Source organism: Diplotaxodon limnothrissa, linkage group LG17 (assembly GCF_057381915.1).
Source record: "Diplotaxodon limnothrissa isolate DT_005_m linkage group LG17, D_limnothrissa_male_GT1.1, whole genome shotgun sequence".
NCBI classification, from domain to species: domain Eukaryota; kingdom Metazoa; phylum Chordata; class Actinopteri; order Cichliformes; family Cichlidae; genus Diplotaxodon; species Diplotaxodon limnothrissa.
Window position 1 is genome coordinate 1,044,267 of NC_140612.1, and position 25,718 is coordinate 1,069,984.

Here is a 25,718-nt window from a genome sequence, read left to right on the forward strand (position 1 = left end):
AGGGTGAGAAGGGTCAGCTGAGATCCGAGCTGCACGCCGCAATGTCCTGGAGGTGTACAGGTCCTGCAGAGATGGGAGTCTGCAGCCAATCACCTTCTCAGCAGAGCGCACAACACGCTGCAGTCTCTGTTTGTCCCTGATAGTGGCTCCAGCGTACCACACGGTGATGGAGGAGGTGAGGATGGACTCGATGATTGCGGTGTAGAACTGCATCATCGTCCGTGTTGGCAGGTTGAATTTCTTCAGCTGCCTCAGGAAGTACATCCTCTGCTGGGCTTTCTTGATGACGGAGGTGATGGTGGGCTCCCACTTCAGGTCCTGGGTGATGGTGGTACCCAGGAAGCGGAATGAGTCCACAGAGGTGATGGGGGTGTCAGTCAGGATGATGGGGGGGAGTGGGGCTGTGTGCTTCCTGAAGTCCACAATAATCTCCACTGTCTTCTGGGCATTCAGCACCAGGTTGTTGTGGCTGCACCAGGACACCAGACGTTCAACCTCCCTCCTGTAGGCAGACTCGTCCCCGTGCAAGATGAGCCCAATAACGGTGGTGTCATCTGCAAACTTGATTAGCTTGACAGACTGGTGGGTGGAGGTGCAGCAGTTGGTGTACAGGGAGAAGAGCAGAGGAGAAAGAACACAGCCCTGAGGGGAGCCGGTGCTGATGGTCCGGGAGTCCGAGAGTAGCCTTCACTACTGCCTTACAAGTAAATGCTGCCCAAAGAGAGTCCTTCTTGTTGGTATAATAGCTACAATATTATCTATAATATCCATTGCTTGTTCCTAACTAGTTTTATGGCCTTTGTTGTAGAAGCACAGTTCCCACCTTGAAGCAGCCCTCTATAAACATGCATTTATGCAGCTGTTACGTTTTATCAAGATTTGTTTGACCGTCTTGAGGAATATATGGAACATTTAAACATATGCTACAGTCATTGTACGTCATAGCTAGTCATAGCTAGAGGTCACTTAAAATCCATCACTAAGATCCATTCATCCTTTATCACTTTCACATGCAATGTGAGGTTTGTGCTTCTCCCATTATTATTAACATTGTGATTCTTTTTACATGGATATTCACTGCTCGTCCAAAGCACACAGCATGCAAGTGAGCTGTCTGAGCTATGACCCTCAGACTGATGTCTCAAATCCAATGAGTCATCAAAGACTTAATATTTGTGAAAGTAGCCTAATGAAGTGGTGTCTTCATTTGTTTATAGATTTACATTTACAGATCACCCCGTCCTTTGATTTCTCAGTGCTCAAAATCAGACATGTTTTATGTGGGTTTAACACTGGGGCAACCATTTATTACTGCCAACTCTTGATCGTGGACTTAAACTATACTAAAATGGACTCATGGATTAAGCTGTTTCAATAGGAATAACAAAGAGCTCAGATTTTAAGGGAATTCTTACTGATTCAGAGGTTTTTGTGTCAGTCTCACAGTGTAATCAGCTGTAAATGACTGGTTGGTGACATTTTTATATTAACATAAACAATGATGTTGGTGTTTCAAACCTGTCAGTGTTAGCAGACATATTACAAGACTTCATAAAATATGATACAAAAGCATGATTACAAACACAATAAATGCTTCTGGATGGCAAATGCTCTGTTCAGTACACACGTTTTACTTTGAACACATAGGTATGCAGCATGCACACAACATGCATTCATCCTTTTTGGTTGAGTCCATGGCGATGGCCTGTGTCTTTCCGAGTTCTCCTCAAACACTTTGGCTTCCCTCTACAATGTTAGGCCTCTTATTAACCTTTGTCATGTCATGCACACATTGCTCAAGAGCTGTTGCCATATTGGATGTGATAACCTGTAGCGATCACATCCAATAACTCATGTGTTGTTTACATACAAATGATCACTGCTTTTTTTTTCACTGCTGTGCTGCTGGTTGCAGCAATCACCAGGGATAGAGATTGCTCTAAAACAAGTGTATAATACTAAATGAATAATGCTTGGTCAGCTACCACTACTTAAAACATAACAAAAAATAACTGAGCAGTCCGGACCATCACGGCAAACGAAGCTTATGACCTTCAAAAGACCAAGTGCCAACTCATCATAAGCACAATTGCAAGGTGTGTCTGAAATTATTGAAACCACTCTTTTTAACAAAAGACAAACAAATTAACAAATCTTCTAAACGCTATTCAGTTCATTTCAATCATTAATTATTAAACATGAAAGTGATGATTTATGCTTTTCACTGATTCTCTAAAAAACCCGGAAACTGACTCAGGTATTTAATATTTTAATCAATGTTGTTTAATTAACTACCACTTTAAACTTAGCAAAAAACATAATTGAATAAAAGACCACAAAGAATAATATGATATCAGTGGTATGTAGGCGCGTGCGGCCCTCTATGCTCGAAGCCTTTCCCCTCCATAGATCAGTCAGACATTCACGCTGATTGTAGCTTTTAACCCTTAATTAACTTGAGCACAACTCTATAATAAGCAACAAACTGCAATATTTATAAGTTGATCATGGTCACATCTGCAATGAAAGATCATATTATTCTGGTACCTGTAAGTAAAAAATCAAACTAGAGTTATAACAATCACTGTAATACAAAAGCTAATGTAAGATCAAAAACTTCAGTATATATTTAATGCAAAGCTGGTTATATGATTCTAATGAACTAATAGTGCCACATTAAAATAATGAAACTAGAAGAGGAAAAAACATCCCCTTTTTATTCTACAACTTCTTCCACACTAAACTTTTTCTACAAGCTGCGTGAGCGCACACCAAAGGTAGGGGAGGTGCTCAGGTTCACTGTCATTGATCATAATCGATCGATGGTGAAAAGTCCCCGCTCAATGCTCAGCTCAAATGCACAAATATATACAATTATGAGATATTCATGAAGCATTTTTATTTTATTTTGCCATTTATATATGTTGTCACTAACAGTGCTCAAGACAATATTTAAGTCTCGAGACTGGTTTATTTGTCTAGAAGGAGACTATCAATGGTAAAACTTTCACAAAATGTCTTTTAGAAAGACAGATTTATTTCTCCCTGTGGGGAAATTGGCTTACAGATAAAAGAAATTCAAATTAACATAAATATACCAACAAAAAACAAACAAACAAGTAACATGCAAACATATACAAAATATTTAAAACGACACTAAAAACTAGCAAATGCACAGGTTCTTACAGAAGCACGGTTCCTATAGGATGGATCTATAGGATAGATTTCTTTTTTACCTCCAAAACAGAAGAACATAGAATTAACAATATTGAAATTTAACCAAGTCACTCTCATGGAACTTAGGATTGACACCAAAATGAAAACTTTGGCGATTAAATGCCTCATTCCTAAATGATAGCCAGTTTTGTGAGTTCATACACACCAAATTAAATACTTAGAATTGAATATAACTCAACATATCGCCCTTAACTCTCTGGGATTGCGCTAAGGCATAAAACATAAACATATGCTACAGTCATTGTAGCATATGAGAGGTTGCATAATATCATTTGCAAGTGCCAGGAAAAAAAGGGAGGCCAGGCGGTGTGAATTGGAGGCCAAAATAAGGCACCTAGAGCAACAACACAAAAAAGCACAAACAGCCAATTTGCTTTCCGATCATAGTGAGATTAATAGTTTAATTAACGAAGAAAATTGAGGGCAATTTAAGATGACTTATTCTGGCTGATTCTGGGCTGTGGAGAGAATTTAAATGGAAGGTGGTCATAAGATATCCTCCTGAGACCCAGCAGTTCATTTTTGTGCACTGTAGTACACATTTAGTTTTTGCTTGTATCTCTCATACTCTACATGCCACTCTGCTAAGTCCTGTTGTTTCTTAGAGAGGACAAGTGTACCTTTAAAATGATGTCACATGTGTGGGGGTGTGGCCTTGCCAACTATCCTTTTCCCTCCTTTTCAAAATCGCTGGCATCCCTACAAGCACATTTTATGGAAGAAGGAAAGGTAAGCATGATATTTACATTTAAAGTGTTTTTGCACCTCATATTTTGATAAATTTTCAAAAATAAACATCTAGTAAGTAATTTGAGGAAGTTTTCAGAACTAAGCTTATTTAATTTCACAGAGCAAATGACTAATTTATTAATGTGTACTCCAGTGCACGTCAGGACTTTGTACTTATTTTTATTTCACATTTTTCTAGTAGACAGCTCTTTGACAGAGGCAGAGAGAATTCTTAACAGAATCATTGAGGGAGATTCAGACATAGATCTTTCAGAAGATGAGAGTCATGTGAGCCAGACAGGAGAGGGTGAGAACCCAGATGAGGGACCAGACGAAGATGACCAAGATGCAGGGCCAGATGTAATGGAGAAAGACACAGGGCCAGCTGAAATCTGCCGTCGTCCTATCTGGTCCAAAACCAACATGTAGGAGAATCTGGAATTTTTGATTTTGAGTACAAAAGTACCAGTAACATACAGAAATGTTTTACAGTAAATTAATTTAACTTGTAAAGATAGTGTAAAAGTGTTTTAAGTGAACTATATCGGATATTTGAGTATAAATAATTTTTCTGACTTTTGTTTTGCTAAGTAATTTTCTTTATCTTAGGTTCATGCCTGTGTTGAAAGAATGCAGAATTCGAGATGATGGCACACTAATGACACGTAATGATTGGAGCCCACAGCGGTATTTCCAGCAGTATGTTGATAAAAAAACTAATTCAGGACTTGTCCTTCTTCACCAACCAGCGTATGGTACGGGATTCAGGGTGTAATTTAAACACAACACCAGAGGAGATCAATACCTTTTTAGGAATCTCTGTGTACATGGCATGCCTTGGATATCCGAGAATTAGAATGTACTGGGCTGCCAAAACAAGAGTCGCAATTATAGCTGATTCCATGACACGTGATCGTTTCTACAAGATCAGGTCCTCGCTGAAAGTGGTTGACGATCTCAGTGTGCCAGAAAGCGAAAAGAAAAAGGATCCCCTGTGGAAAGTCAGACCAGTTCTAAAGAGGGTCCTCCAAGGTTGCCTCAATCTGCCCAGGCCAACCAAGGTCTGTATTGATGAACAGATCGTTCCATTCACTGGCCGTTGTCCAGTTCGTCAGTTTGTACCTGGGAAGCCAAATCCAACAGGATTAAAAGTGTTTGTTCTTGCAAGTCCAGGTGGTTTAGTGCTTGATTTTGAAACCTACATGGGAAAGAACACCTTCACTCAAGTCCAACAGATGGGAATAAGTGGAAATGCAGTCCTGCGTTTAACAGAGACACTTCCTAGAGAATCACTAGTCTACTTTGACCGGTATTTTACCACCATCAGTCTTCTGGATGCTCTTAAAGAAAGGGGCCTTCTAGGTACAGGAACAATTCAAAAGAATCGAATCCCAAAAGAGTGCCACTTCACGGCTGACAACATCCTGAGCTCAAAACCAAGAGGTTCGTCAGAAATGATTGTACGGAGACCTGATGAAATAGCAGTCACCAAGTGGATGGACAACAAGCCTGTTGTCATGGCATCAACTGCTCATGGAATTGAGCCCCAGGATACCTGTTCCAGATGGTCAAAGAAAGAACAGAGACAAATCCAAGTCCCAAGACCTGCAGTGGTTGCAGAATATAATATCAACATGGGAGGGGATGACCTATGTGATGGCATGCTCAGCTTCTCCAGAATATCTAGCCGGACCAAGAAGTGGACTGTTCGCACCATACTTCATTTCATTGATCTAGCCATCACCAACTGATGGTTTCATTATCGACAAGACAGCGAGGCCATGCAACAAGCTGAAAAGAATACACAGTACCTGGAGTTCAAGCTCCTCTTGGCTGAAGAACTGATAAACAAGGGACAAACATGGGAACTAGGGCTGCACGATATTAGGAAAACCTGCGATGTGCGATAACTGTGATCAATACTGCGATAACGATATGACTTGCGATAAAATAAATAGCAAAAAAAAAACAAAAAACAAATACATAATTTCCGTTTTACTGCACAGTTTTATTTAATGAAAGCTGCTGTATTAGCAGTGTAACAACAAAGTGCAGTCAAACATTGAAACATTGCCCCCATAAAAAAATTTCTGAGGCTTGAATTCTGAAAGACATCCTTCCCGGTCTCTATAATTAGTTTTAAATAAACATAACTTAAATTATACTGCAAATTATCTCTATGCAGTTGTTCATCATTTTACCACTCACCAAGTAGTTATGATGCAAGTCAAAACTGGAGTGGAAACTTTACTAGATTAAACTATAGGTAAGAACTTGTCTGCTGTGGGAACACACCAAAGAACAATTGTCTACCTTTGTGGTCGTACTGGCCAAGACTAATATTATCAACAATTAAGAACAATGTAGGTAGTGTATTTTTGTAATTTTTTGAAAAAAAAAAAAGGTTTCTCTATCTTGCATTCATCCTTCCTGAGTGAATGTTTTTTATGGCAAGTTCTTGTTAAGGAAAACCAACATGTTTACTCTCCAAGGTTTTAAACATGTGCGCTGACATGTTACTATGTTTCCTGATGTACTAAAAAGTCTCTCTGAAGGTGAGCTACTTGCAGGTATGCAGAGATACTTCCTTGCAAGCTTGCTTAGCTGTGGGAATGTCATTTTGTGGAGTTTCCACCATGCCAAGGGGTCTTCCTCACTGTCTATGGCCGTGGATAGCAAGTAGCTGTTAAGCTCAGCTTCAACAGCTTGTGAGAGATGCATAAAAGAGGAGGTAGGGATTGGAGCTGCCTTGAAGAAACTGCCCAGGGACTTTTTTGCCTTCTTCAGGGGACGACTGGGTGGATCATCTGTCTGGGCCTCTGGTTCAGCGGAGCTTCTCTCCTGGAACAGAAAGCAGATTATAAGAAAAGTAAACATTTTGGACTAAATATGAATTGAAAGGTTTTATATATAAGCATGCATGAATACCTTCTGTGCCACTGCTTCCATTTCTGACATCACTCTGGTCTTGATGTCTGAGACTCGATCAGTGCTGGTGTAGCTGACTTTAAATCTGGGATCCATGAAGCACGCCATGTCCATAAGTTCCTGGGTAGCTGGATTTTCATATTTAGTAATCAGGTACTCGAGGATTTTCTTCTTAATTGATTTTGTCAAATCACTGTCTTCTTCCTTCTCTGCAAGCACCGACGTCTTCATCAGATGAAGGACTGGTTTTACATATGAAACACTAACGTAGCTCTCACCAGACAGGGCATCTGTAAAGTCTTGCAGGGGGTGTAATGCCTGGTTGACAGACTCCAGTACCTCAAGATCCTGCCAAGTAGGAATCAAGTGTCTTGATTTCTTGTCTGCTGAGATGACATCAGAAATGGCCCGCTGCTGCTCCAGGACTCTCTCAATCATCTTCTGCCTGGAACCCCACCTGGTTGGGCATTCTGTGATCAGTGTGTGCTCTGGGAGGTTGAGCTTCTGCTGTGCTTTTTTCAGAGCCATCTTTGCTTTCCAGCTGTGGCAAAAATGTCCAACTAACTTTTTGCAAAGTCCAATGGCTCGGGCAATGCGGGCATCATCTTTGATAGAATTTTCTGGAGAAATAAGAGGAAACAAAAAAACTGTCATGTTTAAAACCTTTTTTAAAAAAAAAAAAAACTAATTGAAATTTATAACTAAAGTTGTCTAAAAAGGTAACATTATCCTTATCAATATCAATTTGATAATAATGTATAGCACATTTTCATTGCTAAAAAGATCTGCCTTGAATAAAACTTACCGATTGCAAGGTGCAGCCTGTGTCCAAAACACTGAAGTCTGACCCAGTTGTTTAGCTCCGTGGCTCTCACAACATTGGCACCGTTGTCTGTGGTGATGCACACTTGTCGATCTTCTTTAACCTTCCTGCCTTCTTGGGACCTTTTTGTGCCACTGCTATGTGTTAAATGGCTGCCATTTCCACTGTGTTCAGTGGAATATAACCAAACTTGCCACAGGATAGTTTTTACCTGTCAATGTTAATATTCCAGTGTGAATTCCTTAAATCAGCCTAAAATGGCTGAGCAGCAGAAATCCCCACACCCATCACCCTGGGGACCATTTTCTGCCCATTGACTTCCATTATAAACGCTATTTTTCAACCCCAAATTATCATCATATGATTTTATTTTTTCTTCTTTTCTTGGATGTCAATGAAGACTCAGGGCCTTGAAGTTTTAATTTTTAAATTGCAAAAAAAATGCAAAAAAAATAATGGCAGGTCAAAATGTATGTTGGTGCCAATCTTTGGTCCATCTAAAGGCCTACTTATAATGACAATCACATATTACTTCAACTGGTTTTTTGTGGAAATATTTAGTTTCGTTTTTTGGTTTTTGGGGCTTATAACACAGGGCGCTCATGTAATAACACTGGGATTTGAAGGGTTAAAACAACGAAAATATAATTAAAACTTTACATGAATATTTCAGGGAGAAGTAGTTTTACAAGGTTGGCTAATTTAAAGTGGAATAAAATATGGATATATGGTCTTTTTATGGCGTGGCTGAGAATGGTCCCTAGGGTGATGGGTGTGAGTTTTTTAAAGGATGGCAGGAGGGTTAAGATCCCAGCTGGCTAACACTTCACGTAATACATGGGCTATATTTTCACTAGTGTGGGAGTCTGGAAAATACACAGTCTCTAGACACCGTGTTTTCAGTTCAAAGTCTTCGGTGAGGAAGTGCACTGTGAAACTCATATATGGTTCCGTTGTACGACTTGACCATAGGTCTGTAGTGCTTGCGTAGTTTTCAGCTTGGCTCAGTTCAAACATGACGGTCTTGCGGCATGTTTCATACATTTGTGGAATGGCGACATGTGAAAAGTAGTTTCGTGAGGGGATGCGGTATCTCTGGTCCACTTTATGTATCAGACTGGTGAAGCCCTCTCTGCTAACTGTATTTATAGGCATCATGTCTTTAGCCAAAAAATGTGTAATGGCCTCTGTTATTTCTTTGTACCGCTTCGACGTTTTCTCATAAGGAATTCCACTTGAAAAACTCTGATACAGAGACGGCTGTTGGACTGCTGCGCTCTTTGTCTTAACATTAGCAACCTTTGTTTGGCTAGCCCTATCTTTCTGGAACTCTTCAAACAGTTCTCTGTGGTTGTATTGAAGATGATGGTGGAGATTAGTCGTGTTTCCTCTGGTGGTTGCCACGAGTGTTCGGCAAGTTTTGCAGAGTACCTGTGTTTGGAGAACGTCGTCTTTATCAAATCCAAAGTACCTCCAAATAAGTGAGGTACTATTTTTTTTTTTAGCCACGAGTTCAGTAGCATTCTCGTCACGCGTCTCGCTCTCAGCCATTACAACTCTGACTCGTTGCTGCAGCGTTGTTCGCGCCCGACCTGCGTAGGAGGCGGGCCTCTAATCCATTTGATTGGTTAATGCCGTGAAGGGCTCTATTCGACTGGTCAAATGTGTAAATGGATTTCTTTGATTGGTAAATTCTTTACAGCACGTGTGTAAACATTTTAAGGTACCCAATTATCGCAGTTTACGCCGTCTTTTGCGATGGGCCCATCGCGCAGGCTGATATCGCGATGACAATAAATTTTCGATTTATCGTGCAGCCCTAATGGGAACAAGACCTAAATAATACCAGTGAGGAAGAGTTCTCTCCAGAAATCAAGAAAAGGAAGCCCCAACCAGATGAGAGTGTAAGAAAATATGGTGCACTCCACTTGCCTGAAATGGTTAACAGCCCAAGGCCTTTCCGGTGCAGAATGCTTGGGTGCAACAGTAAAACATATGTGAGATGTGTGAAGTGCCAAATGTTCCTCTGTGTATCCAAAAAATCATAGTGCTTTCTTAGATATCATAAATGAATGGAAGTTTGTGAAATAAATTTAAAAAAAACCCAGTGCAATCAGTTTTTCCTAGACGAATGGCCTACAGCCAGTGAAATGTCAGTGACTTCTAAGTTGACCCATGATCTACTGTTTTGTGATGTTTTTATTAGAGATGGCACGATACCACTTTTTTATGTCCGATACTGATATCATAAATTTGGATATCTGCCGATACCGATATGAATCCGATATAGTGTGTTTTAATCAACAAAACTGTTTTTTTAAATATCTTGCTGCATTTTGTATAAGTTCATACTCAAGTTTAAAACAACAACTACACTAAAGCTATTCTGTTATACCTGTTTGCAAAAAAAAATTTCATAGTTCAGCAATACTGATCAATCTAATAAACTTAAACCTGCACCATCCTCCCTATTCTGGTATTTTAAAGAGTACTTAGCGTAAATATTAAGCAACCTAACTAATAGGGTTCCAACTCCTAGCAACAACAAAAATAAATAAATAAAAAATAGGGAACCACCCCTCACGCTCCACCTCATGATGCTTAATCGACGTAATCAACCTTAATTTGATGCAGTGTGAAAAAAAATGCACAGAAATAAATTATTTTTCAATATATTAAAATATTAAATAGATTCAACATCTTTCTTCAACAAAATTGCAGACTGCACAGATGGTACCTTCCCAAAGGAAAAAGTACTATAGCTTACTAGGGTATATTAGACTTAATAGTCACTATATACAGTAATGGACTTCTATTCATTTTACATCAAATTAAAACTTTGGGTGTCAGATAATTATTTATTAAAAGCTCGACATTTTAAATGAGAATAAGAAAGAAAAGTATGTCTTTGTGCCCCCTTTTCCCTGTTCATGCCCTATCGGCCCCCCTGGCTAAACTTTGCTAGATCCGCCCCTGCACAGTTACATCAGCAGTAGAAAAAGATCCTCCAGTAGAAAGTAACATTAAATAAATTCTAACAACAGCTGATCAAGCTTAAACGTGCTGCTGTTGTTCAGCCGCTGGTTTCCTCTTTCTGGTGCAAAGTGGGCCAAAAACAAACAAGAGAGACGGACTCGCGACAGAAAAGCCGATCAGCTGATCATTGATCAGTTTCATGATTGAAGAAGCAGCAAGAAGAGGCAGTCACTCCATATATCAGTTGTTAAGCTTAACGCAGGAATGCTTTACAAACATTCAGAGATGGACTTACACACTTGCTTTACTTCTCTCGGGGATAACTTTGTCGGTGATGAAATGCCAGGTTGCTAGCGAAGCTCCACATGCTATCCAGACCACCGACAGGTCCCCATGCCACAGCCGCTCTATCACGTGATGCATACTGCTCCGACTGCTAACGTTCTGAGGTGAGTTACGGCATGTTGCAAGTTTTGTGAGGTGCTTTCGTGATATTTAATGGATCGGATTACATTTTTTATTTTTCTCCGATATCCGATCCAGTAATTTAGGTCAGTATCGGACTGATACCGATACGTAATATCGGATCGGTCCATCTCTAGTTTTTATGTAAATATGTTTTAAAATCCTGCTTACAAAGATTTCAGTGCAGCATTTAATTTTTTTAATCAGCTCTTGAATTTTGTTAGTTTCACATTCGTGATCAATGAACTCCCCTTGTGCACTGCAGTGCACATGTTGTAAAATTTAAATAAAATCTGTTAAAAACAAAATTGTTTTTGCAATGTGTTTTTTACCAAGCCAATACTTGATTTATATTAAAAAAATCAAAATCAAAATACTTTTTTTTCCCTGGGTCTCAGGAGGATATTTTAGAACCCCCGAGATAATTGCTAAATCGAACCCAACAACTCCTGACACTTGTTGGCGAAATTGTGGTCCTCACTTAGGAACCCATTCACACATATTATGGTCATGTCCAAAAATTTGCTCATTTTGGACATGACATATTTAAAGCTCATGAACATGCAGCACTGAGGAGAGAAACGAGAGGTCGCTGCAGGAACTCACTGCTGTCAAACTTCCTGTTTTATCCTCATTTCTGACTCTGGCAGGCCCAGGCTGTGTCCCAATCCAGCGACCGCACGCGTACTATGTACGGCGCGTACTATAAGTACGAGAAGTGCGAAAGTGAGAGGCTTGTGAAATGGGACGGTCTAGCCTTCGTCGCGCTGTTCAGGTTGCCTAGCAACCATGATACTAACCGTGAGAAACGTGTCATACGGCTTTGTGTGACAGAAATGAAGGAGAACATATTTTGTTCATCTGAGACCAAAGGACTGTAAACATGATTGTTGGGCTTCATTTCTGTGCTGAACAGTCATTTAAGATTAGTTAGTAAATAACAATTAGCTGATGTTGTTTATGAGACTAAAGTCATCTCACTGTGGCAATGTAAATATAATATGGCCAATATTATATGTATTGTCAGATTATTATGATATATATATATATATTACAGGATATATTACAGCAGTGAGCTTGAACTCTGGGTCAGAGATTCAAGTTGTAGTTATTTATGTCCTGAATCAGTCTTATTAGGTAATGTTCAAATAATGTTATCATCCCAGTGTTTCCAGTGTGGGAGAAAGTACTCAGGGCCTTCAAGGTACACACTATGAAAGACAAAGCTGACCTTTGCATTTAAATCATTCAGAAATTTAACTTTTTTGAGCTTTAAACCTCCAAAGAAATGTCACAGGGAACGTCGAATAATCCATCTGGAAGCAGAGATCAGTCAGACCCAGTGCAGCCAACAGTTGAATCTCTACATAGTACTTAGGAGACTACACAGAGAACTCCTTGAATATAACGCAAAACTCAGGAAAGAAAACAAAAAACTCATGCATGAAAACACACAACTCCAGCGAGAGAATACACAACCCAGGCAAGAGCCCATACAACCCAGTGAAGAAATCATACAACTCAGGCAAGAAATCATTAAAACTACATCAAGAGAACTCACTCAGTCAGACCCAGTGCAGCGTACGGCAGTTGAAATTCTACATATTGTTGTTAGTCAAAACTTAGACATCGCTGCATTTAACACACGCCTCAGGGAAGAAAACAGACATCACAGGCAATCGAGACAACGCACAAGTCAATCGAGAATACATGGAACTTGGGCAAGTGATCACACGACTCAGGCAACAGAACGAAGAACTCAGGCAAGAGAGAAGACGACTCTGTGAAGAGATCAGACAACTCAGGGAAAGGAACGAAGAACTCACAAATGTCGGATGGTTCATTGTTCTTTCTGCAGCTGCTTTCTGGGTCGCCTCTAAGATTTTCGGCTGAAGCGAATGTCCCGCTCTGTGGGGTCATGATTATTGTCATGACCCCACAGAGCGGGGATGGCTTGCGTGTGCTTGCATGCACACGTCCCATCGACAATTGTGGACTGTGGTCCACATCCACAATTACAGCTGTAATTGTGGATGTGGACCAGTTACCCTTTAAAAACAGTAATGATCTTTTCCAGCCACAGTCCACCTTCATCCTGGCGTTGTTCCCGCTGGTGCAGGGTCCGCTCCTCAGCAAAGGTTTCTCCGTTTGGTTCTGTCCAAGGCGTCCTCAGGTGACGCGTTGATGGTCTTAATGTCTTCCTTGATTTTGTCCATCCACCGTTTTTTCGGTCTGCCTCGAGGCCGGCGCCGTCTGGGTCGATCCTTAATAGTCGTTTTTGCTGAGTTCTCATCGCTTCGAATCACGTGTCCATACCACCTCAGGCGGGATTCGAGCATCTTTTAAACTCGAGCCACAGTCCACCGACCTGTGCTCTCCTTTATGTTTGATTTTATTTTGCCCCTCACCTCCCAACCAGTCATGGCAGAAGACCGCCCCTCCCTGAGCCTGGTTCTGCCAGAGGTTTCTTCCTGTTAAAAGGGAGTTTTTCCTCTCCACCGTTGCCAGAGTGCTTGCTCATAGGGGATCATTTGATTGTTGGGTTGAATTTTTGGATTTCATTTCATTGGCTTGAACTGAAAAACCTAAAAATTCAGCTGAGGGGTTCACATAGTGGAGAGCACTACATTTGTTAACTGCACTTTGTTTATTTGTGGATTTTGTAGTTCTTCCTACTACAAAAACTACAAATGAAAACAAGGCAGTTAGCAGCAAATGAAAATAAATAAAACACATTAAAAAAATCTGCTACTGCTCTGTGTGTTTACTTTAGTGAACACTGTTTGTTTTTGTGTTAGAAGATCATAGATTGTCCTGACGTGTCCACAGACGTGTGGATTTGTGTGCTGCTGTGTTCACTTGTGTGTTTTTGTGCACTCAGGAGGACGGTACCTGTCTCGTCGTCATCTCGTAGACAAATATTTGACGACGTCTAGAAGAGAAGTCTGAGTCGCCGTCCAAACGTCTGCCTGCAGCACAACCTCCGTCTCTCAGCGCTCGGCATGCACGCTGAATAAGAGCCCTCAGGTGAACTTCTCTCACCTGCATAAACACTTTGCATCGGTTTCTCGGCTGCAGGTCCATGAAGGCACTTTTGGAGGAATGTTATGGTCTGACCATCATCCTTCAGCTCACTCTGAACTCGCTGAGCAGCTCTCTGGCGTCTCTGTGAGGACCTGCAGGAACACTTCTCCAGACTTCTTGAAGGACATTCAAAGCTCTTCTGCCTTCTGTTGATGATGTTGATGACTCCACACTGTTTATGTCCTGCTGAGCTTTGTGCTCTGGGAATGCCAGACCATGACTGATAGTGTTATTGTCACTGCTTATATCTGAAGTCCTGCTGGCAGAAATGCCCTTCAGTCAGAAAGGTTGATGGTCAGGATGAACCTGGACACTTCTTTGCACACGTGTGTCGTATCTTTTGAATGATAAGTGCTGACAGAGACAGACGTGAGTCTGTATTTATATTTCTTGCAGCCTGTTAGCACTGTACCTCCTGCCTTTCCAAACGGCTCTTCTGTGTTTCTGTCTCATCGTTCTGCTGATGAACATTTGTCGCCCACTGTGATCTCAGCATGTCGTCCTGGTTCTGGAGAGCAGACGTGTGTTGATCTGAGTCCTGTGATTTCCAGTAGTGATTTATTCCCAAGACCAAATCAAATCGTCCTCTGCTGCCGTGTTGTTGCACAATAAAAACGATGCAGCTGTCAGAAACGGTCCGACCCTGGTTATTGTCTCAGATACGACGCTCGTCTTATCCTGTCTGCTTCTGTCGGTTTCCTTCATTTACTTCTTGTTATTTTCCTAAAATGTGCTCCAGAGTGACAAAAATATCTGCTGGAGTTGATGCTGCCCTAAAACCTCTGTGACATCGTTGCACTCACTTGCTTGACTCAGTTGTGCGTTTTCTTGACTCAGTTGTGCGTTTTCTTGACTGAGTTGTGCGTTTGCTTGACTGAGTTGTGCGTTTGCTTGACTCAGTTGTGCGTTTGCTTGACTCAGTTGTGCGTTTTCTTGACTCAGTTGTGCGTTTGCTTGACTCAGTTGTGCGTTTTCTTGACTTTTGGCCTGTATTTGTATAGCGCTTTTACTTGTCCTTAATGGGGAGAAGCATAACATCTTTAGCTAGCAGGTAGAACTGGGTTAATTTACTGTCATTGTCTTTGGCAAAAATAATTAAAAGTTAATTACTAAACTCTTACTGCCTATATTCTACTCAATAAAGTTCATCTTTTCTTATTCTGTTTTCATTCCTCCATTCTCTCTCTACAGTTTTTGAATTTACATACTGTAACGTACACGGCAGTTTTTTTCTGTACTTCTGCAACCTTTTCTTAGGTTTTCCTATAAGGTATTTGTAATTAATTAACATGAAATTTCCCCTTGTGGGACTAATAAAGGTATCTTATCTTTAAAAAAATTATTCTTTATTTGGCTTTACTGGATTCCCACTCAGGTAACTCGGCCATTATGCACTACCCAGTAAACAAAATGGCTGAACAGTATCTTAAATGTTTGAACATGAGCTAGTCATGCCATGTCACGTAATATTCATGTGCAGTGTAACAAGCTCACCTTATAGGGGTGTAAAGCATGAGGCGTATGAGGTGATTGTTTAAATTACAGCAGTAGATGCCTGCAGCTGAAACGGTTTTCTGATCTGAACCTGACCCTACTGGTCACGTTTACGGTAATGTTACCAGATATGCCTTGTACTATAGGAAAACGGTGGTGGATCAGTGTGCAAAAAGCCCCCAAAAGAAACACAGCTTCTTTAGCTCAAACACTGTCTGATCTCTCTCTTAGATACTGTGCTGTTCCATCTAGTTATTGGTTACTGAGAAATGTTTGGTTATTAATTTATTAAGACAGTGCAGCTGTTCAGTGAGTAGGAAAATGCAAAACATGTTACTATAGCTGAATGCTGTGTAAAATACTAGTAATAAATCGAACTCCCATTTATGGCTTTTACTACTGTGGGGCTAAATAAAAAATTACAGACATAATGAAATCTGCTACAATTACAAAGCTTAAGTTTCAAACAATTGTTATTTATTAAGCATTTGTTTTGCTCTTTTTAAAATTCTTTTTGCTAATAATGGACTCAATTTTATTATCAAGTTCAAAGACCTATTAAACTTTTAAATCATTAAATCCAGGAAATTAAATGCTCGTAAATGTACGAGACCCTCTTTATTTCGTGCTAACAATGAAGGTTTCATAGAAGATTCCATAGGAACTGCTTGGGGTCATTTTCGACCCCACTTGTGGAAGAGTGGGATAGTGATAAAAAAAACTGCTTTTTTTTTTTAATTAATGAAAAAATAAATAAAAATAGAAATGGCTTCATGTTACAAACATATTTTTTGAGGAGTACCTGGAATATGAATATATTACAACTTTTCATTTTAAAGATTTTGAAGAAAAACAACCCGTGGGGTCATTTTTGACAAGAAAGATCGTGATGACACTCAGGCTGTAGGAGAGGGAATGGGGTCTTTCAAGCAGTCACACTTCAACTGTGTAACTCCCTTGTGGTGCATTGACACTATTGAAACTTTTCAAAAGCAGTCTAATGTTAGAAGAGCTTTTAGGTAAACTGTTTCTGTTGTTATTATTATTCTTATCATCATTATTATATATTTTATTAATTATATTTTATTATGATGTTGATTTGGGTGACAATTATTTGACAAATATTATATATTAATTTTCTAAACATATTAACCATCCCTATGCTTAAAAAAAACTCTTAAAAATAATTTTTTTCTTTTAAACTTGTGTATTGTTTTCACTTTTAAAATGTTTGTATCAGGTGTAAAATTACTTTTTAAATAAAGTTTTTAATGTGAGCAGCTCCTATTTGCTCATTTAAAAAGAGGGAGGAGCAGATTGCACCGCCTAGCGTCTAGTCTTCGCGGTCTTTCGTCAGTTGCGGCCTTTTGTCAGTTGCGGCCTTTTCTCTCCCTGGTGTTTGAGAACGTGGAGGACAAAAGGATACCAAAGAATCGAAAACTATGACAAAGCTAAATACTGAAAGTTTGATAATTTTTCATCCATGATTATTTTAGTAACTTTCTATAGTTGCCCTAAACGGTATAAATGGTAAATGGCCTGTATTTGTATAGCGCTTTTACTTGTCCTTAATGGGGAGAAGCATAACATCTTTAGCTAGCAAGTAGAACTGGGTTAATTTACTGTCATTGTCTTTGGCAAAAATAATTAAAAGTTAATTACTAAACTCTTACTGCCTATATTCTACTCAATAAAGTTCATCTTTTCTTATTCTGTTTTCATTCCTCCATTCTCTCTCTACAGTTTTTGAATTTACATACTGTAACGTACACGGCAGTTTTTTTCTGTACTTCTGCAACCTTTTCTTAGGTTTTCCTATAAGGTATTTGTAATTAATTAACATGAAATTTCCCCTTGTGGGACTAATAAAGGTATCTTATCTTTAAAAAAATTATTCTTTATTTGGCTTTACTGGATTCCCACTCAGGTAACTCGGCCATTATGCACTACCCAGTAAACAAAATGGCTGAACAGTATCTTAAATGTTTGAACATGAGCTAGTCATGCCATGTCACGTAATATTCATGTGCAGTGTAACAAGCTCACCTTATAGGGGTGTAAAGCATGAGGCGTATGAGGTGATTGTTTAAATTACAGCAGTAGATGCCTGCAGCTGAAACGGTTTTCTGATCTGAACCTGACCCTACTGGTCACGTTTACGGTAATGTTACCAGATATGCCTTGTACTATAGGAAAACGGTGGTGGATCAGTGTGCAAAAAGCCCCCAAAAGAAACACAGCTTCTTTAGCTCAAACACTGTCTGATCTCTCTCTTAGATACTGTGCTGTTCCATCTAGTTATTGGTTACTGAGAAATGTTTGGTTATTAATTTATTAAGACAGTGCAGCTGTTCAGTGAGTAGGAAAATGCAAAACATGTTACTATAGCTGAATGCTGTGTAAAATACTAGTAATAAATCGAACTCCCATTTATGGCTTTTACTACTGTGGGGCTAAATAAAAAATTACAGACATAATGAAATCTGCTACAATTACAAAGCTTAAGTTTCAAACAATTGTTATTTATTAAGCATTTGTTTTGCTCTTTTTAAAATTCTTTTTGCTAATAATGGATTCAATTTTTATTATCAAGTTCAAAGACCTATTAAACTTTTAAATCATTAAATCCAGGAAATTAAATGCTCGTAAATGTACGAGACCCTCTTTATTTCGTGCTAACAATGAAGGTTTCATAGAAGATTCCATAGGAACTGCTTGGGGTCATTTTCGACCCCACTTGTGGAAGAGTGGGATAGTGATAAAAAAACTGCTTTTTTTTTTTAATTAATGAAAAAATAAATAAAAATAGAAATGGCTTCATGTTACAAACATATTTTTTGAGGAGTACCTGGAATATGAATATATTACAACTTTTCATTTTAAAGATTTTGAAGAAAAACAACCCGTGGGGTCATTTTTGACAAGAAAGATCGTGATGACACTCAGGCTGTAGGAGAGGGAATGGGGTCTTTCAAGCAGTCACACTTCAACTGTGTAACTCCCTTGTGGTGCATTGACACTATTGAAACTTTTCAAAAGCAGTCTAATGTTAGAAGAGCTTTTAGGTAAACTGTTTCTGTTGTTATTATTATTCTTATCATCATTATTATATATTTTATTAATTATATTTTATTATGATGTTGATTTGGGTGACAATTATTTGACAAATATTATATATTAATTTTCTAAACATATTAACCATCCCTATGCTTAAAAAAAACTCTTAAAAATAATTTTTTTCTTTTAAACTTGTGTATTGTTTTCACTTTTAAAATGTTTGTATCAGGTGTAAAATTACTTTTTAAATAAAGTTTTTAATGTGAGCAGCTCCTATTTGCTCATTTAAAAAGAGGGAGGAGCAGATTGCACCGCCTAGCGTCTAGTCTTCGCGGTCTTTCGTCAGTTGCGGCCTTTTGTCAGTTGCGGCCTTTTCTCTCCCTGGTGTTTGAGAACGTGGAGGACAAAAGGATACCAAAGAATCGAAAACTATGACAAAGCTAAATACTGAAAGTTTGATAATTTTTCATCCATGATTATTTTAGTAACTTTCTATAGTTGCCCTAAACGGTATAAATGGTAAATGGCCTGTATTTGTATAGCGCTTTTACTTGTCCTTAATGGGGAGAAGCATAACATCTTTAGCTAGCAAGTAGAACTGGGTTAATTTACTGTCATTGTCTTTGGCAAAAATAATTAAAAGTTAATTACTAAACTCTTACTGCCTATATTCTACTCAATAAAGTTCATCTTTTCTTATTCTGTTTTCATTCCTCCATTCTCTCTCTACAGTTTTTGAATTTACATACTGTAACGTACACGGCAGTTTTTTTCTGTACTTCTGCAACCTTTTCTTAGGTTTTCCTATAAGGTATTTGTAATTAATTAACATGAAATTTCCCCTTGTGGGACTAATAAAGGTATCTTATCTTTAAAAAAATTATTCTTTATTTGGCTTTACTGGATTCCCACTCAGGTAACTCGGCCATTATGCACTACCCAGTAAACAAAATGGCTGAACAGTATCTTAAATGTTTGAACATGAGCTAGTCATGCCATGTCACGTAATATTCATGTGCAGTGTAACAAGCTCACCTTATAGGGGTGTAAAGCATGAGGCGTATGAGGTGATTGTTTAAATTACAGCAGTAGATGCCTGCAGCTGAAACGGTTTTCTGATCTGAACCTGACCCTACTGGTCACGTTTACGGTAATGTTACCAGATATGCCTTGTACTATAGGAAAACGGTGGTGGATCAGTGTGCAAAAAGCCCCCAAAAGAAACACAGCTTCTTTAGCTCAAACACTGTCTGATCTCTCTCTTAGATACTGTGCTGTTCCATCTAGTTATTGGTTACTGAGAAATGTTTGGTTATTAATTTATTAAGACAGTGCAGCTGTTCAGTGAGTAGGAAAATGCAAAACATGTTACTATAGCTGAATGCTGTGTAAAATACTAGTAATAAATCGAACTCCCATTTATGGCTTTTACTACTGTGGGGCTAAATAAAAAATTACAGACATAATGAAATCTGCTACAATTACAAAGCTTAAGTTTCAAACAATTGTTATTTATTAAGCATTTGTTTTGCTCTTTTTAAAATTCTTTTTGCTAATAATGGATTCAATTTTTATTATCAAGTTCAAAGACCTATTAAACTTTTAAATCATTAAATCCAGGAAATTAAATGCTCGTAAATGTACGAGACCCTCTTTATTTCGTGCTAACAATGAAGGTTTCATAGAAGATTCCATAGGAACTGCTTGGGGTCATTTTCGACCCCACTTGTGGAAGAGTGGGGTAGTGATACAAAAACTGCTTTTTTTTTTTAATTAATGAAAAAATAAATAAAAATAGAAATGGCTTCATGTTACAAACATATTTTTTGAGGAGTACCTGGAATATGAATATATTACAACTTTTCATTTTAAAGATTTTGAAGAAAAACAACCCGTGGGGTCATTTATGACTCCACGTGTGCATCTAAGGGTTAAAAGGAAAAAGCTGAAAATTTAAATAGTTAAAAGTTGAAATGTAAATAGTTGGTTTTTGTATTATATGATTTATTTATTAGATTTTATGTGGAGTGAATAAATAAAAGTTTATTTATGGTGCCTGCTAGAGACAAAGCACGTAAAAATTCCAAAGCACGTAAAAATTCCAAAACACGTAAAAACTCCATAGCACGTACAAAGGCTGTGTAATTTTTAAAAGTTTACGCACTTTGGAGTGCAGTTACGTAAAGTCACAGTTGTTGTACAAAATAAATGTGAAAAATGTTGTTTTGTGTACCCTCGTGATTTTTGAAATGGTTTTATTTACAAACTTGTTTTTGTTTGCGGTCAGCTTTAATATATTTGGTGTCGTATTGGCCGTCTGATAAATTGATTTTGTGACTGTTTTGCTACATTGGGCCCACCCAGTGCCAGAAATTAGCCAATTCAAACTAGAAGTAAGATGCAACTACAGAACCCACTGATAATGCATTTCCAACTTTTTAGCTCATGTTGTACCCACAAAAAACTTGAAAGATGGGGCCCGGGTGGATTTCTATGTACTTTGCCTAGTTGGGGCCCATTTAGTTCCCAGATTTTACCAACATAACACCTATAAGGTGTCGGGATGAAATATTATTTTATATTCATAATCTATGTTACTATTCATAATCAGTATTATTACTGTGGCATCACTTATGATTCATCATTATTACTATTTCATTGACACATTTATTGAAACCGATGATGTTATATTAAAGTCTGTATTTCAGGTGTTGGTATAACTACACTATAATCTTATATACACATATATATTGCTTTTTGTGCTGAGTAAAGGGTTGAAGTTAATTAAGATAAGATAACCTTTATTAGTCCCACACGTGGGAAATTTGTTTTGTCACAGCAGGAAGTGGACAGTGCAAAAGTTATGATGCAAAAATTAGAATACAATAAGAATAAATACAGTACACAGCTGTACAGAATAGAATAAAATAATATACTATATACAGTAGAATAAAATAGAATAAAAATATACAATAAGATAAAAATAGAATACGAATGCTATATACAACTGAGTAAAAATACAACGATGCCAGAAAAGATTATTGCACTTAGTATTATTGCACATGTGTGGATGTGTGTGTTTGTTCAGTTAAAGTCTTTGTTGTGGAGTCTGACAGCAGTGGGGAGGAAAGACCTGCGAAATCTCTCCATCCCACACCGTGGGTGCCGCAGTCTCCCACTGAAGGAGCTGCTCAGTGCTGTCACAGTCTGCTGCATGGGGTGGGAGACGTTGTCCAACAGGGATGACAGCTTAGCCGCCGTTCTCCTGTCACTCACCACCTCCACTGGGTCCAGAGGGCATCCTAGAACAGAGCTGGCCCTACGGATCACCCTGTTCAGTCTCTTCCTGTCCCCAGCAGAGATGCTGCCGCCCCAGCAGACCACACCATAAAAGATAGCAGAAGCCACCACAGAGTCATAGAAGGTCTTCAGGAGTGGGCCCTCCACCCCAAACGACCTGAGTCTCCGCAGCAGGTACAGCCTGCTCTAAGGGTTTGAAGCTACAGTCGGCGCGAGTCCGACTGATCAATGGAGCAAAGTTCAAGCTGGAAGGATTGCTTATATATATACAATTTAACACATATTTTACATGATTGTTTAAGAAAGGAAATAAAGGCCGTGTGCCCTGTGCTATGGATGTTTGCCTGGTAACAAATGTGGATGATGATAATAATGATAATAATCATGACCCCACAGAGCGGGACATTCTCTTCAGCCAAAAATCTTAGAGGCGACCCAGAAAGCAGCTGTAGAGAACAATGAACCCTCCGACATTTGTGAGTTCTTCGTTCCTTTCCCTGAGTTGTCTGATCTCTTCACAGAGTCGTCTTCTCTCTTGCCTCAGTTCTTCGTTCTGTTGCCTGAGTCGTGTGATCACTTGCCCAAGTTCCATGTATTCTCGATTGACTTGTGCGTTGTCTCTATTGAGTTGAATGATCTCTTGCCTGTGATGTCTGTTTTCTTCCGTGAGGCGTGTGATCACTTGCCCAAGTTCTATGTTTTCTCGATTGACTTGTGCGTTTTCTTGATTGATTTGAATGATCTCTTGCCTGTGATGTCTGTTTTCTTCCGTGAGGCGTGTGTTTAATGCAGCGATGTCTAAGTTTTGACTAACAACAATTTGTAGAATTTCAACTGCCGTACGCTGCACTGGGTCTGACTGATCTCTGCTTCCAGATGGATTATTCGACGTTCCCTGTGACATTTCTTTGGAGGTTTAAAGCTCAAAAAAGTTAAATCTCTGAATGATTTAAATGCAAAGGTCAGCTTTGTCTAAGGTCAGCTTTGTCTAAAACAACTGGCTCTTTCTGATGTAAACTGTTAAACGACCTCTCTATTTATAGACTTGGTGGGTGTGGCAGAGAATGTGATGTCCCTGTGACATCACGATGATCCTTTGATCTTCTTTCTTCTTTTTTTTTTCTTTTTTTTTTCTTGGCCTGTCCCGTTTGGCTCTTTTGCATCAGAATTGTTGTCTAAAGGCAAAGAAAGATGCCCAACGGATTTACTTTACCAAACTGACCATCCCAGCCTTGCCGTAATGGTCCATTTGATTCACCTTTTATTGTTTATTTTATTTTCACTTAATGAATATGGGACAGACTTGACTGGGGGAAAGAAGGGGAGAAAGAAAGAGGGAAAGAGAAACAGCTGAGAAGAGGGACGGGGGAGAAGGGCAAAAGACAAAAACCAACAGAACGGGCAGAGAAAAAAAATGCATATATCAATCACCTGGATCACCTGCTGAGAAAGAAAAAAGAAAACAAGCAGAAGAGAACAAGAGTAATAGAATAAACAACATCACAATGATATATGGGAATATGACAGTAAATACTAAATGTTAAACATTATTGTGCAGCACATAAGATCAACAGAACACAGTGTGCTTTGAGGTAGGAGCCAAAAAGGGTGTAGTTTGTGGGTGTGATCACCCGTGTGTACACCTGTGAGCATGGACGCGCTTGTTTTTTTAAAAGGTTCCTTCATGTAATGATCTGCTAGAGGGTGTGGGGGGGCCACAGCCCCGTCCTCCAGGGCGTGAAGCAGGTGTGGAGGAGATCAAAACTCCAGACATCCAGAGGCCCCCAGAACACAAGAGACCAAGGAAGACCAACAGAGGGGCAGCTGCGCCACTGTCCCAGAAAGAGCTGAGGAGAGTCCCAGATGAGGGCTCACTCAGCTGCCGCGGAGCAGAAGCCAGGGGGAGTTGCAGTGACGCACCCGTGAGCTCCGCCGGCAGCCAGCTGCGCCTGAGTGACCGAGCCCCAGGCCGAGAGGCCGGGGGCACCCCACCTCCGAAGTGGCCCGAGCGAGCCCCAGGCTCCAGGCCCCGATAAGCGGCCGCCAAGGAGTGAGCCGGTGTGTACCTGGACGCCCATCCCCGGACACAAAGAACCACCAACGCACCGATCTCTGAGGGGGTCCGCCACTGGCAGGGGAAGTGGTGGTAGGGGGAGATAGGCCTCCAAACCTTGGAGGGCCTGAGATGTCCCCAGAGAGGTGGCGCCTGACACCCAACCTGACATATAGACACAGACATACAGGCACACACAGATACAAACATCCATTCCCACCCTCATGCTCTCATATGCACTTACTCCACACTCAACCAACGTGGAGACAGACATAAAGAGACGTTGTACACACGATCACACTCCCCAAGCGTACTCTACAAACCGGGTCTAGGTGCCCTTGCCCCTGGAGGGGGGAACTGCACCCAGACCCAGGTGGTGTTTCCCTTTTCCCTGCGGTGGGGGGAGGCAGATCGCCCCGACTCCGCAGCAGCAGGAAGGCTCCACACTCCAGACCGCAGTCGGACAGCCAACTCCTCCTCCTAGTCCTAGCCCCCCTGCTCCAGCAGGTCGCAGAGAACGGGGGTGAGAGAAGACTCCAAACCTCCCTCTACCCGCTCATTGTAATGTTGATGCATGTGTGTTCATTGTGATGTCACCGTGACGTCACAATGATCGTTCGAGAAGATCAAAGGATCAAAGGAGCGCTGTGGATCATTCTGAGCATGCTCAGATCAATGAACGGTCATTGTGACGTCACGGCGACATCACATTCTCTGCTACACTCACTAAGTCCTTAAATAGAGGAGGTCCTTTAACAGTTTAGACAAAGCTGACCTTTGCATTTAAATCATTCAGAGATTTAACTTTTTTGACACTTTTGAGCTTTAAACCTTTAAAGAAATGTCACAGGGAAACGGTGATCAGTTAGACCCACTGCAGCGTACGATAGAGGAACTCAGGGAAGAACACATACAACTCAGTGAAACGTGCATAGAATTCAGTCAATATATCGGACAAGTCAGTGGAGAAAACACACAACTCAGTCAAGCAAACGCACAACTCAGTGAAAACTACATACAACTCTATCAAGAAAACACACAACTCGGGCAAGGAAACGCACAATTGAGGCAAGAGATGGCAGAACTCAGACAAACCGTGGAAAATCTTCAGCGCCCAGCGGTACATGAACAAGAGACAACAGAAAGAGAATCGCCTGGTTCGTGGGGTCTAAACCTACTTAAAGTAGGTTTAACTGCTGCCGGATGTGTCATTGCTCTTCCTGCAGCTTTCTGGGTCGCCTCTAAGATTTTCGGCTGAAGCGAATGTCCCGCTCTGTGGGGTCGTGATTATTGTCATCATGTACTCATATATGTAAGCATTGAGCCAAATGTAATAATTCTAACATATTAAACAAACAATATTTGTCTCTTATGTATAATACATCTGTAGATACACTGTCACAGATACTTGTCTTTGAGTGAAGATTTAAGGTGATAGGAAATATAAATAACTGCAACTTGAATCTCTGACCCAGAGTTCAAGCTCACTGCTGTAATATATATATATATATATATCATAATAATCTGACAATACATATAATATTGGCCATATTATATTTACATTACCACAGT

At 39.8% G+C, this 25,718-nt stretch overlaps 1 protein-coding gene across 1 annotated transcript; it reads right to left on the minus strand.

The window, feature by feature from the left end:
* Positions 1 to 6,221: 6,221 nt before the first annotated feature.
* LOC146614416 (E3 SUMO-protein ligase ZBED1-like) lies at positions 6,222 to 7,509 on the minus strand. The gene is made up of 3 exons (XM_085376560.1): positions 6,895 to 7,509; positions 6,531 to 6,807; positions 6,222 to 6,247 (listed from the first exon to the last, which is right to left on the minus strand). The coding sequence occupies exons 1-3, from the start codon at positions 7,420 to 7,422 to the stop codon at positions 6,222 to 6,224; spliced, it is 831 nt and encodes a 276-aa protein (XP_085232686.1). The 5' UTR covers positions 7,423 to 7,509.
* Between the last annotated feature and the right edge of the window lie 18,209 nt (positions 7,510 to 25,718).